We start from the raw sequence: 14,058 nt of genomic DNA, 5'->3' as shown, positions 1-14,058 counted from the left end.
TTTTCAGGAATCTTTTTTAAAAATTATAAGATCATTGACATTGAAGTCATTGCAGTGGGAGTCATTGGTAAGGAGGTAGGGTAGTGAGTGCTGTATCAGTGCTTTGGTATGCAGCAGGGCAGGAATTAGTTACACCCTGCCTGACTGAATCAAGCTTTAGAAGATCTACTCTGGCACCCAGTGGCCAAATAGGTAAGTGACACCAAAATAAGGATTTATTTATTTGTCTGTCTACCTCTCACCTGTAGTTTTATAAGAATGGTCCTTGAAAAAGTAATTTCATTATTGAGTTCCTGTTAACATTAATGATAAAGTTATACAGGGGACAACATAAACTCATAAAAGCTGTGCATATAACCATGAGTAAAGAATAATAGTGGTATATTTTCTGTATTATATATGAACACTGATCACATTTTTTTCCTTGCTCCTTCCCCTTCAAAGACTGTTCAGCTTTACAGCAATAAAAACTTAACATGTAACACCCTCTGTTTGTGGCAGTTTTCCTTAAGGTGTGTGGCATAATGACTTCTTATTAGATTATCATTAGGTAACAATTCTGGACTCCTGCTGCTTTCCTCAAATGGGTTCCAAAATCATGTCAGATGTATCAAATGGGTATAATAATCAATATAGTTTTCATTTTCTTAAAATTGTAAAGTTATATAGACACTTGAAGTAAGGGAATTGGGGAGAAAATGGGAAAGGCCAGAAGTAGTAAACCATCTCAAGAGACCTGGAGATGTGTGTGTGATTGAGAGGGAGCTGAATAGGTGACTGATCACTTTAAACCAAACATAATTTTGTTTAAATGATAGTGTTTTCATCTATTTTTGTGACCAGGCTGAGTGAGAAAATGACAATATTTTTCACCTTTTCTGTTCCCCACATGCTATAATTTTGGAGAGTGGGGGCCCTAAACTATTTTGATATAGACACGCCACTATTTTGATATAGAGACTCTATTTTTATATAGAGACCCATGTATTCCTGACAGGACTTAACAAATCAGAGCATCATGAAATGTTTCATGAGGGAACTGCTGAAACTTTTGGCCCCAATCTTTGATGAGGAATTTAAGTGGAACACAGATAGAGAAATTTTGACTAGAATCTGCTTGGGCTAACATCTAGTTTAATGATCTTCCTCTATGCTAAGCAGTTTAGAATACAACAAGATTGAAGGGTGTCCTTTTTCTAGCTATTTCTATCCTTTCAGAACTGGGCTCCCTCCACCTAGCTTCTAAACAAAATAAGCATTGTGTTTAATATGTTAAATCATATTTCTATTTTTAAACTTTGATATGATTTATAGAATAAGCTACAGAATTTCTTCATCTATTTAAAGGATCATTGTGGATAGACTTTCTCTAGCCAGGGGAAGTTGGGAAGGAGTTTAAAAGATGCTGGGAGTTTCCTGGGAAATGAAGATGAGCTGTTGCATGTGTCAAGAACAAAGAAATGTCATGGTGACAGGACGCTTATGCAGAGAATGGAAGCTACAACTCAAGCGAAGATTAGGTTGTGAGGACAACACAAAAGGATAGCAAAATTGAAATCCATGACCCATAACTGAAAGAAAAAGATGAATTAGAGGCAAAGCCAAGCAAAGAGTAACAGGAATTGAAATTTTGGATAATGCTTATTAATTACTAAAGTCAAAGACAAGTAGACTCTGGCAAAAGCCAGAGAAAAAGCCACATGATAAGCTAGCATATCAGTGAAGCAGCCTTGAGCTTAAACCAGGTAACCCAACAGTTACCTGAGTTGGATTTTTTTTTTAATATTTTTTAGTTGTAGATGGACACAATACCTTTTTTATTTATCTTTACATGGTGCTGAGGATTAAACCCAGGGCTTCACACATGCTAAGTGAGTGCTCTCCACTGAGCCACAACCCCAGCCTGTGAATTGGATTTTTGAACAACACATTCAATTGAACTTAGTTTTCAGGTGTAAGGAATACCTGAATCAAGAAGATAGCAGGTCACTAGTTTTTAGAAAATGGAGGATATAACTGATTGCGGGTCCTTAGTTACTAAATTAAGCTTCAATCAACTGCTTTTTTTTTTTTTTTTTTACATACCTACCTACTACATTTTTAAAGTACCATCAAAAAACTGCCAGCATATATTTTCAGTTTCATTTATGTTCATGCATTTCTCCTATATTTATTTGTCTCACTTTACATACTCTCCACTGGCTGCTTTTAAACTGATATGTTTAAAATACCATTTCTTCTTTATTGGCCATAGTAACCTTCTACTGAATGGAGCAATACCCCCTCTAGCTTAATATATTATATCAATACTATTGGCGATGTTATTCAGATAGGAGACTTTGAAGTATATGAATTTCATAAATGAATAATCCCATGTGGAAATAATTTATTTCATTTACTTACTCCCTTGAATAAATTTACATACAAAATAGATGGTTGTTCATTCCTTATAGTCATACAACAAATTATATTTTTATTAATAGTAATTCAGAATCTGTTGTCTAAAAATAGGATTTAAAAGAAATATGAAATATTGTATTGAGTCAGGCACAGTGGTGCACACCTGTAATCCCAGCAACTCAGGAGACTGAGGCAGGAGCATGACAAATTCAAGGCCAGCCTCAGCAACATAGTGAGATTCTGTCTGAGAATAATTATTTTTTAAAAAGGGATGGGAATGTATGTAGCTCAGTGGCAGAGTGTCCCTGGGTTCAATTCCCAGTACTGAAATATGTATGAGTGCAATTTTCCCCTTTTACAGATGAATAAGAGGCTTACATTTTTGGTGCTGGGATTGAATCTAGGGTCTCACACATACTAGGCAGGTGTTCTACATCCCTACCCCAAGAAATTTATTTCTGAAAAGTTATAGTCCCAGGGTTCCTTAGAAGAATAGCTGATTCTAAGAATAGAGAAAATTGAAGACGAGCTTGGAGCACATTGTGGTGCCAGAAAGTAAGGAAGTGGGAGAGGGTGGACATGTCAAAAAAATACAGGCACCAACCTGAAGGAGCTCCTAATGACCAAATCAAATAGTTAAATAATTTGAGGAACAAAATAAATAGTGACAGTATTAGATTATAACCTAAAAAATAAAATAACTTCACTAGTCCAATGGAATGTAGTGTTTTGGATTATATTCTTATACAGAAAAAGGACATTACTGGAAGGGGGATAAATCATAGTTTAATTAATTATATATCTCAAAATAAAATAAGAAGTTTTTTTAGAGGTTACAAATTCAAAAGTCCTAGATACAAAAATAGAACCTAAGATATTTCTAGCATTTTCTGTATTAATTTATGCATTCAAAAATACAGTTCTTATATGTCAAACACTGAATGTAAAAGTTTAAAACTGACATTATCCCAACTTGCATGGATCATATAGTCAAGTACAGGAGAGATATAGTAAGCAAGTGAATAAGACACCAAAAGTTTAATTACAAATAAGGATAGGTTCTGTGAAGAAATGGCAGGATCAATAGAATTATCTCTAGTTTGCTTTTTTGTGTATTTGAGTTATTTTTTGCATGAATAAATAATACTTCTATGTGGGCAAAAGCTGTTTTGCAAGCCTAATTGGGGAGTTACTTCATAAAACCTCAGCGGATTGCCTAATTTTAGTGATTTGTTCCTATACCAAAAAAGCTATTATTTGAAATTGAAGTGAATCATTTTTTCTGACATACAGTATTATTGCAGGGTGAAGATAAGTCAATATCTACCATGTGTCCCTAAGTTCTTTGCACTTGTAACAAAATAGAGAGGTACAAATCATTTAATAAGGTAAAAATAGTGATAGTTGGAGCTGAAACTAGAGCTACAGGAGTTTTTTTCTGATTCATAGGCCATTGCCTTTCATTTAAATGGACTAGTTCCCATGGATTAATATTGACATGTGCTTTGCACAGGTAATTCTCAGAGCTTGATTTCTGAAATATGGGGAGCTTTTGTCATAATTTTTATTTTGTATTGATGGAGCACAACCCTTGAAATAAGAAGTAATACCTATCCTTAAATGATTAAACTTTCACGTTGGATTCCTTTTCACTTTTTTCTTTATTATACAGAGTTCTTATACCTATCTGTCTTTTTCTTTTTGATTCTTTGAAGTAAAATGCTTTCTGGCAGCCTAAAATAAAGGTTATGCTTGTGTGCTCTAGAGCTGAAGTGGGTTCAGTTCCCAAACCAGTGACTGACACTGGTTTGTCAGTGGAGCCCTGACACTTCTCTCTATGTGTCCATTTCCTCATTCGTAAAATAGAAATGATGATGATGATACCACTTTTTTTGGAGGAATGCAGTGAGAGGTACTTAGTACCTCTGACACATGGAAAATATTATGTAAATATGGGCCATTTTTATCTAATGTTTCCAGGGAGCATGAGAAGAGATGAACAAATATAACTTTCTTTACTTGCTAGTTTTCAACATCGTCATTAGTTCTTAGAAAAAAAAAATGTGTTCCATTGGGCATTGTTTGGCTTTGAAGAGTATTTTTCAGAGGGTATACCTATTCTTTTAATGTGTGGTATTGGTATTATTGTGAATATAGTGATCCTTGTCTTGGGGGAGTTAGCAGTCAGGTTGTATCATTCAGGCTGACAAGCTAGTGAGCATAGCAGATATTATAGCCATTGATGACTAAATATTTACTGAATGTATGAGTATGGAGAGATAGGACCTACTAATGGCTGTGTGTCTCAATATTGTTTTTTTTAATATTTATTTTTTAGCTGCAGTTGGACATAATACCTTTATTTATTTATTTTTATGTGGTGCTGAGGATCGAACCCAGGGCCTCACATGTGCTAGGCAAGCGCTCTACCGCTGCACCACAACCCCAGCCCTCAATATTGTTTTAATCACTTATGAAATATTCTTTTGAGTATCAAGAGTTTGATATCATTCCAGTAAAATATTCCTATATTTTCTAGATTTTGATAATTGAAATATTTGATTATATGTAGTCAACTATACATACTTATGTTTACATAAATATATATAGTGCATACATATTATTCTATTTGGAGTTTTGATAGTGTACTAGAATGCAATGATCATTGTAATCACATTTAAAAAACATTTTGTGCCCAAAAGAATATACCCATACATACACTCATTGAAATTACCTTTTCTTAACTTCTCTTTGGTGTATATTTTTGTTTTTCTAGAAGATTTTCCTGAGAAAGATCTTCGAGGAAGACTTTATATCAATCGAGTTTTTCATATCAGTGCTGAGAGGATGTTTGAATTGCTCTTCACTAGTTCACGCTTTATGCAGAGATTTTCCAGTTCTAGAAATATAATAGGTTGGTCCTTGTATTCTTTCCTAATGATAAATTTATTATCCTTAGAATGTTTAGCATATATAAACTGATTTATGATATCAGGGGAAAATATTAGATCTGCTTTGGTTATTTTGGTGATATATAAACTAGTTTTTAAATGTTGGGTTAATTTCACACGTGAATGGTTTAATTGTTTAACTAGACAGATGCTACTTAAAATAAATTCAAACCCTTTAAAAACTAAAACTATATTTATTCATTATGTATCTATTCAATTGGGATGAATCTAGTTCAAAAGCATCCACTGTGGAACAACTGGATTCTGGTAGAATATAAACTAGAACAACCACTTTCCAAATGGTTTGCTAATGTTTGTTAAAGCTATGAATTCTCTAACTCAGAGATTCCACTCCTTAGGTGTACACCCCTGAGAAATGGGCACATGAGTTCTCTGAATGACATCTGCTGTAGTGTTCACAGTAGCTTTATTTATAATAGTCCAAACTCAGAACCTTCCAAATATCCATCAATAATAAAATATATAAATTCCAAAGCTTCCATAGAATAATACTATATACTAATGAAAACAATGGCAAACTATAGTATGAAGGAACCTCAGACACAATGTTAAGCTAAGAAACCAGGTACAAAAGAACACATGGTATATAATTTCTTTATATAAAGTTTAAAAACAGACAAAATAAACTTATAAAGTCGACATAGTGATTTCAGTTGTGGAGAGTCAGTGGGTAAAGACTGGGAGGAAGCTTTTGGGATATTGGTAGAAATTTTATATCTTAGTCTGAGTGGGGCACATGTATATCTTTCCTTTGTGAAAAGCATGGACCTATGTATTTGAGATTATAGTCTGTAGTATATTTTAGTGAAAAAAAATAAAGTTTTTTAGGAATTTGGAAGGATTTCAATGATCAAGGTAAATATCTCGAATATCTTATAGTTTAAAAATGAATATAACCTAAACATTTCCAGATACTTTACTAACTTTGGGAGTAAGTGGTTTAGTTTGGTATATAGAATTAGAATGTAGCAGCATCAGAGATTGACATAAGGTAAGTTGCTTATGAGAAAGTTATTGTATAATCAATTTAAATAAAATTTTTAATCTATGGATTTTATTTACCACTAAATGTTATTCCTTTATTTGAAACTTTTATGTAAACATAATTATATATTCATAGATGATATTATCAATATTGTTTCTACATATAAAAATCAATTTTTTCTTATACACAGTAGAATAGCAAAGATATTTCTAATTGATAGATATTGACTCTTGTGATTATATTGATTCATGGTTTTAATAAATCACTTTCTTTTGTTTTTAAAAATGTGTTTTTTTTAAAGTGTGGCTTATTGGAGAGTTATAAATTTTCCTCTTCACTCAGTATCTTATATTTAATTTATTATCTCTCTTTGGAATTTATTTTATATTTTATTGTTATTCATTTCTACTTGGAGAAGTAGAAGACTCAGATTTATTATTTCCCTTAATTTTCTAAGTGATGCCTATTGACATTGCACTGCCATTTTTTTATGGCTGAAAAACCCAAAAGGGACTAGCATGTTTATTCCATGCTTTATACTAAATGAAGTTCAGGTTTTGAAACATAATTACATTTGTTGTCTGATATCATACCTGGCTTCAATATGGATGACTATATCTGCTATCTGATGTTATAAATGGCTTTGGAAGCAAAGATTTCTACATAATCACAATCTGAACAATTATAGGCACAGTGCAAGATTATAGGGAAAAACTTTCCCTCAAAAGACAATTTGCACATGGCTGCAAAACATACTGCTGTCCTTGGAACCTTTTACCTGGTAATCAAATTGTATTTCTTAATTATGAGTTTCAAAGGCATCTTTTAAAAATGTAAAAATTTAATATTTTTGTGTAATTGACTATTGTGGGTTAAGTCTAATTCCAGCATTGAAATGGTCACTACTGGATATCTTTAAAAAAGTCAAGGAGTTTTTAAGTGGATCTTCTATTTAATCTTAATTTACAGTTGTGTGACACTACCTGTAATTAAAAACTCAGCTTTCAGTACTTTTATACAAATTTTTCATTTTGAAAATGTAAAAGAATTTGCATGTATAATAACATCCATATACCCTCTACCTAGATTTATCAATTTTAAAAATTATGATAAAATATACATAAGACCCATTTTTAAGTGTACAGTTCAGAGGCATTTAGTACATTCATATTGTTGCAGAAACGTTATCACCATTCATTTTCAGAACTTCATTATCCCAAACAAGCTCTGAACCTATTAAATAATAACTTTCTGTTTTTCCTTTACCTTTGTTCCTGGTGACCTCCGTTATATTTTCTGTCTCTGAGTTTAGCTACTCTAGGTACCTTGTGTAAGTGGAATCATACAATATTTGTCCTTAAATGATGGGCTTATTACACTTAGCATGCCTTCAAGGTTTATTCATCCATGTTGTAGCATGTGTCAGAATTTTATAACTTTTTAAGGCAGAATAACATTCCATTGTACGCATATACAGTAGTACATTCTGTTTATTCATTCATCTGCTAATGACATTTGGTCATTTACATTTTTTGGCTACTATGAATAATGCTGCTGTGAATACTGATGTATAAATACCTGTTCAAGTCCCTGCCTTCAGTTCTTTTGGGTATATACTTACAAGTGGAGTTGTTACATCATAAGATAACTCTATGTTTAATTTTTTGAGAAAGAGCACGCTGTTTTCCATAATAATCATACCATTTTCCATTCCCACCAGTAGTGGACAGAGGTTCTGGTTTCTCCACATCCTCACCAACACTTGTTATTTTCTATTTTTTAAAAATATGCTAAGTGAAGCTAGCCAATCCTTAAAAAACAAATGCCAAATGTCTTCTTTGATATAAAGAGAGCAACTAAGATCAGAACAGGGAAGAAGAGCATGAGGAAAAGATTAACATTAAACAGAGACGAGTGGGGGGAGAGAAAGGGAGAGAGAAGGGAAACTATGGAAATGGAAGGAGACCCTCATTGTTACACAAAATTACATATAAGAGTTTGTGAGGGGAAAGGGGAAAAAAAAAACAAGGGAGAGAATTAAACAACAGCAGATGGGGTAGAGAGGGAAGATGAGAGGGAAGGGGAGGGGGGATAGTAGGGGATAGGAAAGGTAGCAGAATACAACAGTCATTAATATGGTATTATGTAAAAATGTGGATGTGTAACCGATGTGATTCTGCAACTTGTATTTGGGGTAAAAAATGGGAGTTCATAACCCACTTGAATCAAATGTTGGAAGATGATGTGTCATGAGCTTTGTAATGTTTTGAACAACCAATAAAAAAAAATAAAAAAATAAAAAAAATAATAAGGATCCTGTGCTCTCTATGTGTAATCAGAATTGTAATGCATTCCACTGTCATATATAAATAAAAAAGAAAAAATAATAAGGATCCTAATGGGTGTTAAGTTTCACCAGTTTAAATATTTAAATTAAATATTTAAATTAAAAAAGTGTTTGTTCTACAATCCCTGCTCGGTACTTTATTACTTTAACTCAGTATATCAGATGACTCATGTGTCCTTTTGTACACTATTGCCACTTTTCTTATAATTTCATTCTAGTATTTTTTTATATTATCATGAACTTTATTTAGATATTGGAGGACTTATTTCTAATATGATGTTAATTATGTGATGTCTGGCAAATGATATTTAGTACATCTTGTTGGTAACATTGTTAAAAATGCAAACATAACATACAGGGGAAATAGATATTTTTCTTTTATCCTTGTTTATTGTTTTATTGAATAGTATGCAATTTAAATATCAGAAATCAATGATATCTTTCAATTTTGATATGCAATTGATTATTCATGTCATTTTCCTGAAATAGGCTGACATGACCAAAGCAATTTTCCGAAACAGTATTTTAGAATTAATTGTATATCTTCTTTTATGAACACCCAAATAAATCCTTTTTTTCAGCAAATCCTGGATAAAGATTTTATGGTTCATGATGTTGCCTTTTTAATTTAGTTATAAGGTTTTGCCAGATACTCAAGAAGCAGCTTCATGGTCCATAATTAAATCCCTAGGCCTAGCTGTATAAAAGAAATTAAGTAAAATTGACTATATCATAAATCTTTGCTTCATTTTTTTTTATGATGGATAATAGGTTAGATAAAGGCTCCTAAACTTTAGAATGCTGGTGAATAGCAGCAAAACATACTGAGTTATTGCCCAAGTCCATTTGTCCTCGTGCCATCAGGTGTCAGGTCTTTGAATAGAGTCCATACTGCTTTTATCTGTATTTAACTAATTGTATGGTGCTGTAATCTAGAGCTACATTTCTCTTCAAAGTGTGTTTTCACTTACTGTGCTGTTCCTCAGTAAATAAAATAGAACTCTGACCAAGATCCTGTCAAAAATATGGAGATGTTCCTATAGCCCTGTTAATATAAAAAAGTTTATATAGAATGTAATCATTTTTTCATCCTATTGCCTTACCTTGATTGAAGATGTTGTAGACAAACTGCTAATATTCTGACTTCTCATGATGTTGACATGATTTCTTTACAAGTGGTTATCAAGGTCATATTGTTATATAAAAATAAATGTCTTCTAAAGTTTTGTCCTCAATGATAGTATATTGAAGTATTGTTCTGTTTGATAAGGTTGTTGCCATTACTTTTGTCCATAGGTACTGGGGACTTTAAAGAGAAGCTTATAGCTAAACCAACTTTTAATTTTATCTTCTAAAAAAAAGAAAAAGTGTATTAATAAGAAACAGTTTAGGAATAAGTAGATCAAACACATGTATATGTAACATATAAGACTATCTAATGTTTAATCTCTCCCTCTCTCCCCACCTTCCTTCCTTCCTTCCTTCCTTTTTTCTTTTTTTCTGGCATTGGGGTTGAATTCAGGGTATTCTACCACTGAGTTACATCCATAGACCTTTTTGTTTTGAGACAGGGTCTCACTAAGTTGACCAGGCTGGCCTTGAACTTGAAAAGTTCCTGCTTTAGTCTCCTGAGCAGCCGAGGTGACATGTGTGCTCCACCATGCCCAGCTAATTTCTTTTTCTTCAGCATTGAACATACATAATTATAAGGGGCTCAGGATTGGTCAAAAATAAAAATTTAGGGCTGATGGTTATAGCTCAGTGGTAGAGTGCTTGTTTAACATGTGCTAGCCCCTAAGTTTGGTCTCCCACACTGTAGGAAAAAAATGCAAAAGCAAACCATTTTTTAAAAACTAATTCTAAAATAATACTTTTGATTCTATTTAAAGTCATGCACTTTATGTTTTATGTTTCATGTTTTATGTTTCCCATGACTAGATGTAGTGTCTACTCCTTGGACTGTAGAATCTGGAGGTGATCAACTGAGAAACATGACCTACACTATAGTCCTTAATAATCCACTTACTAGAAAGTGCACTGCTGCCACTGAAAAGCAGGTATGCCTATCCTGTCAGTATTCTGAAAGAATCGTGTGTGTGATGAGAGAGAACCTGTCTACCGTAGTCACCAATTTACAAGATAATTTCAACAAAAAAATGGAGGAAAAATAAAGGAAGGGGGACTGTTGGAGGTTACAAGAGATTTACCAGGCATATAAACCATATTAATCCAAACTTAATTAAATAAACTACCTGTTAAAAAGAATTATTAACTTGTTATACATAATAATGGCACTGTAGCTGTGTTTTAAGGAACACACTATTTTTAAAAGAAATATATCAGTATATGTGTGTGTGTGTGTGTGTGTGTGTAAAAGAGATATGCTGAGATATTTATGAATGAAAGTATATTGATGCCTGAGATTCTTTTAAAACTAATCTAGCCAGGCAAAAAAATGGTGGTAGAAGGAGGGAATGTGGGAGTTGGGTACAGATAAAAAAAATTGGGCAGTAGATAATGTTATTAAAGTTGGTTGATGAGCTCATGAGGGCTCATTATACTTCATTTCTTCTACTGTGTTAACAATTTTTCATAATAAAATATTTTAAAAAGAGCACTTCTAAAATCCAACTTGCAGAATCATGTCAAAACTTAGTACCAAATAACTAGATGGCTATTGTGAAACATGGGAAAGAAACCAAACATAAGCTATTTAATGACCAGTTTGGCACTATCTTGGAGTAATCAATACTGTAATCAATAATGACAGTATTGGCAACTTGTGTTTAAGTATAATGTACCTGTTTTGTAAATACCCATTATAGTCTATGCTTTTGCAGTTTTGTTCATTACCTTTTAAATTTTTTTAAATATTGTCAAACATATAAGAAAAGTTTGGTATTTTTGTATCAGGGAATCTTTAATAACCTTGGAAACCTCATTTTCCCCTCTTAGAGGATAGGTAGAAAAGATATGGTTAAAATGAGGAAGGTTTATCTGACAGCCACTTTAAATCTGGTATAACAAAAGCAATATTTTTTGGTTGCCTTTGCTATTTGGGTGAAGGGTGGCTTGGTTAAACTTTGATAAATTTTGTATTATTTTTGATGAATTTTTGTATTATTCAGTTGATTTTTGAATGTCCGCCAATGCAAAGATTTAAAACTTCTTATAAACTAAGAAACATTCAAGAGATTATATGGTTCCTTTCCCCTCCTCATGCCTAAAATAAAAAATTAATTGTATAGTGAAATGACAGTGGGACATTAAATCTATTTCTGTGGGCCCCTTCTCACTTCATAGATGTCACAGTCAACGTGGAGGTTCTTCTAGCTTGGTATATAGATTTCTCATGTCTTTTGTAACTTCTGGGAAGGAATTCTAGTATATATGTTCTAAATTGCCAAAAAACTTATAAAATTGTTAAAATGTACATGCCAACATTTTTAAAATCTTATTTTGGCAGACACTGTATAAAGAAAGTCGAGAAGCACAATTTTATTTAATAGATTCAGAAGTACTGACACATGATGTCCCCTACCATGATTACTTCTATACACTGAACAGATACTGTATCATCCCATCTTCAAAACAGAAATGCAGGCTAAGGTGAGCTATCATCAATGAGTGTATAGTCAGAGTAGGCTAAATTATGCTCTGGTAACATTTTAACCCTGAATTTTTAGGTTTATACAATGAAGCTTTATTTCTTGCTTAAATTATATATCCTCAGAGAGCAGAAGAGGGGTGGGGCTCTTTACCCGAGACTCCAATTGATAACAGCTTTAACATCCTACCACACAATCCATAAGTGTCATTTCAGTTGCTATAGAAAGAGAAAGCTATAGAATTGAGCTCACAGTCCATTGCCCTGAACTCATCCCATGACCTTATTTTAGGGCAGGGGGGCTGGGAGTTCTGGGGGAGCAGATGTCGAGCAGTAACTGGCTGCAGTGGGAAGTGAGGATTGGTGCATTGAAGTGTGATGAGCTATCATATGCCTGGCCTAGTCCTAGTTAATGTGGTTACTCTTAACAAATATGTGACCACTAGAAATTTCATACAAGGCATGAAGAAAATTTAGCATTTACTTAGAGCCATGATTGCTATATCAGTCAGAAAAATTCAGGATTAGAGAAAGGAAAGAAATATAATAGCAAGTATTTAAAAGGAGAATTTGATGAAATTATTAACAATTCAGTAGTTTTTTGAAGGCATTATTAGTGAACAAATTTTCTTTTAAAATCTTAATGACTTTGAATCCTTTTGGCTTTCCACTGAATATAATCTTTCATTTAATTATAATATTAATATAACTATAGTATGACCTTAAATAAATATTTTTTCCTTCTTATCCTATTAGAGTTTCCACAGATGTGAAATACAGAAAACAACCATGGGGACTTGTCAAATCTTTAATTGAAAAGAATTCCTGGAGTTCTTTGGAGCAGTATTTTAAACAGCTTGGTTTGTAAAGTTTTTGATGCATCTATTTCTGTAAAGGTAGCACTTATTAATAAGATAAATTGCTTCTTCATTTGGATTCATAGCAGGAGACAATAGATGATGGTGGGAATGATTCACTAAAGTGGTTCAAAATCCCCTACTTGCTCTATCTCTTATGGGATTTCAAAACTTCAGATTTTTAATGGTCTATCAAACACTTACATAATGTTATTAATGCCAGATATATAATAAAATTTTTTGTACTTTATAAATACTAACTCATTTCATACTCATCCAGCCCTGCAAATAGGAATGATTATGCTTTTCCACTTTAGTATAGAGGAAATTGAAACATGGTATGGTTAAGTGACTTGTCCAGTATTATACAGTGAAGAGCTATCACAACCCCTGCCTCTGCAAGGAACCAAGAAAGATGAATACAGAGAGAGGATTATGTGATCAGGTCACAGATATATCCTGTGCTCTCTAAGATCTTGAAAGTCCTTAGGCCCACAACTTTCTTCTTTGTGGAAGGTTTCCTGGACTTGTGGAGGCCCACTTAGCAATGGTGTTATATACATGTATAGATTTGGTGGAGGTAGGTACTAAGGAGTGACTGGGGAAGTGATACAGCTATTCTGTTTGGATGTTTTTAAATATATACATATGTGAATGTAATTTTAATTGAGGAAAAACTGGAGGTCATTCATTTCATAGTATCATTTAGTTTTGTTGATTATTTTCCTGGCCTTATTCTCTTTGACTATTTCATTAGTAAACTTCTCATCAGAAGCAGAGAAAATAAAACTCAAAAATTATTTTGGTCACTGAATAATGAGCTAATTTAAAAAATCTTGTGAAGGAAAAGGTTGAAAGAAATAACAAAAATGAGGATTTCAGCTTGTGTA

The 14,058-nt window shown here is 32.9% G+C and overlaps 1 protein-coding gene across 5 annotated transcripts in view; it reads left to right on the top strand.

Moving 5' to 3' along the window:
• Window positions 1–14,058, top strand: part of Gramd1c (GRAM domain containing 1C) — an 88,660-nt gene that overhangs the window by 64,608 nt on the left and 9,994 nt on the right. For 4 of the 5 annotated variants that reach the window (XM_046425193.2, XM_046425194.2, XM_046425197.1 and 1 more), the window contains 4 exons: window positions 5,177–5,314; window positions 10,643–10,761; window positions 12,171–12,313; window positions 13,068–13,171. In XM_046425193.2, the coding sequence (XP_046281149.1) occupies window positions 5,177–5,314; window positions 10,643–10,761; window positions 12,171–12,313; window positions 13,068–13,171 (504 nt within the window). The remainder of the gene's footprint in view (window positions 1–5,176; window positions 5,315–10,642; window positions 10,762–12,170; window positions 12,314–13,067; window positions 13,172–14,058) is intronic. The other variant, XM_046425196.2, reaches the window with a different exon arrangement.

Source organism: Marmota monax, unplaced genomic scaffold (genome assembly GCF_021218885.2).
Source record: "Marmota monax isolate L192 unplaced genomic scaffold, Marmota_monax_Labrador192_F-V1.1 WCK01_AAM20220418_F8-fsc00119, whole genome shotgun sequence".
Taxonomy (NCBI): Eukaryota; Metazoa; Chordata; class Mammalia; order Rodentia; family Sciuridae; genus Marmota; species Marmota monax.
Note: the sequence above shows the minus strand (reverse complement) of the source record. Positions and strands in the feature narration are given on the sequence as shown.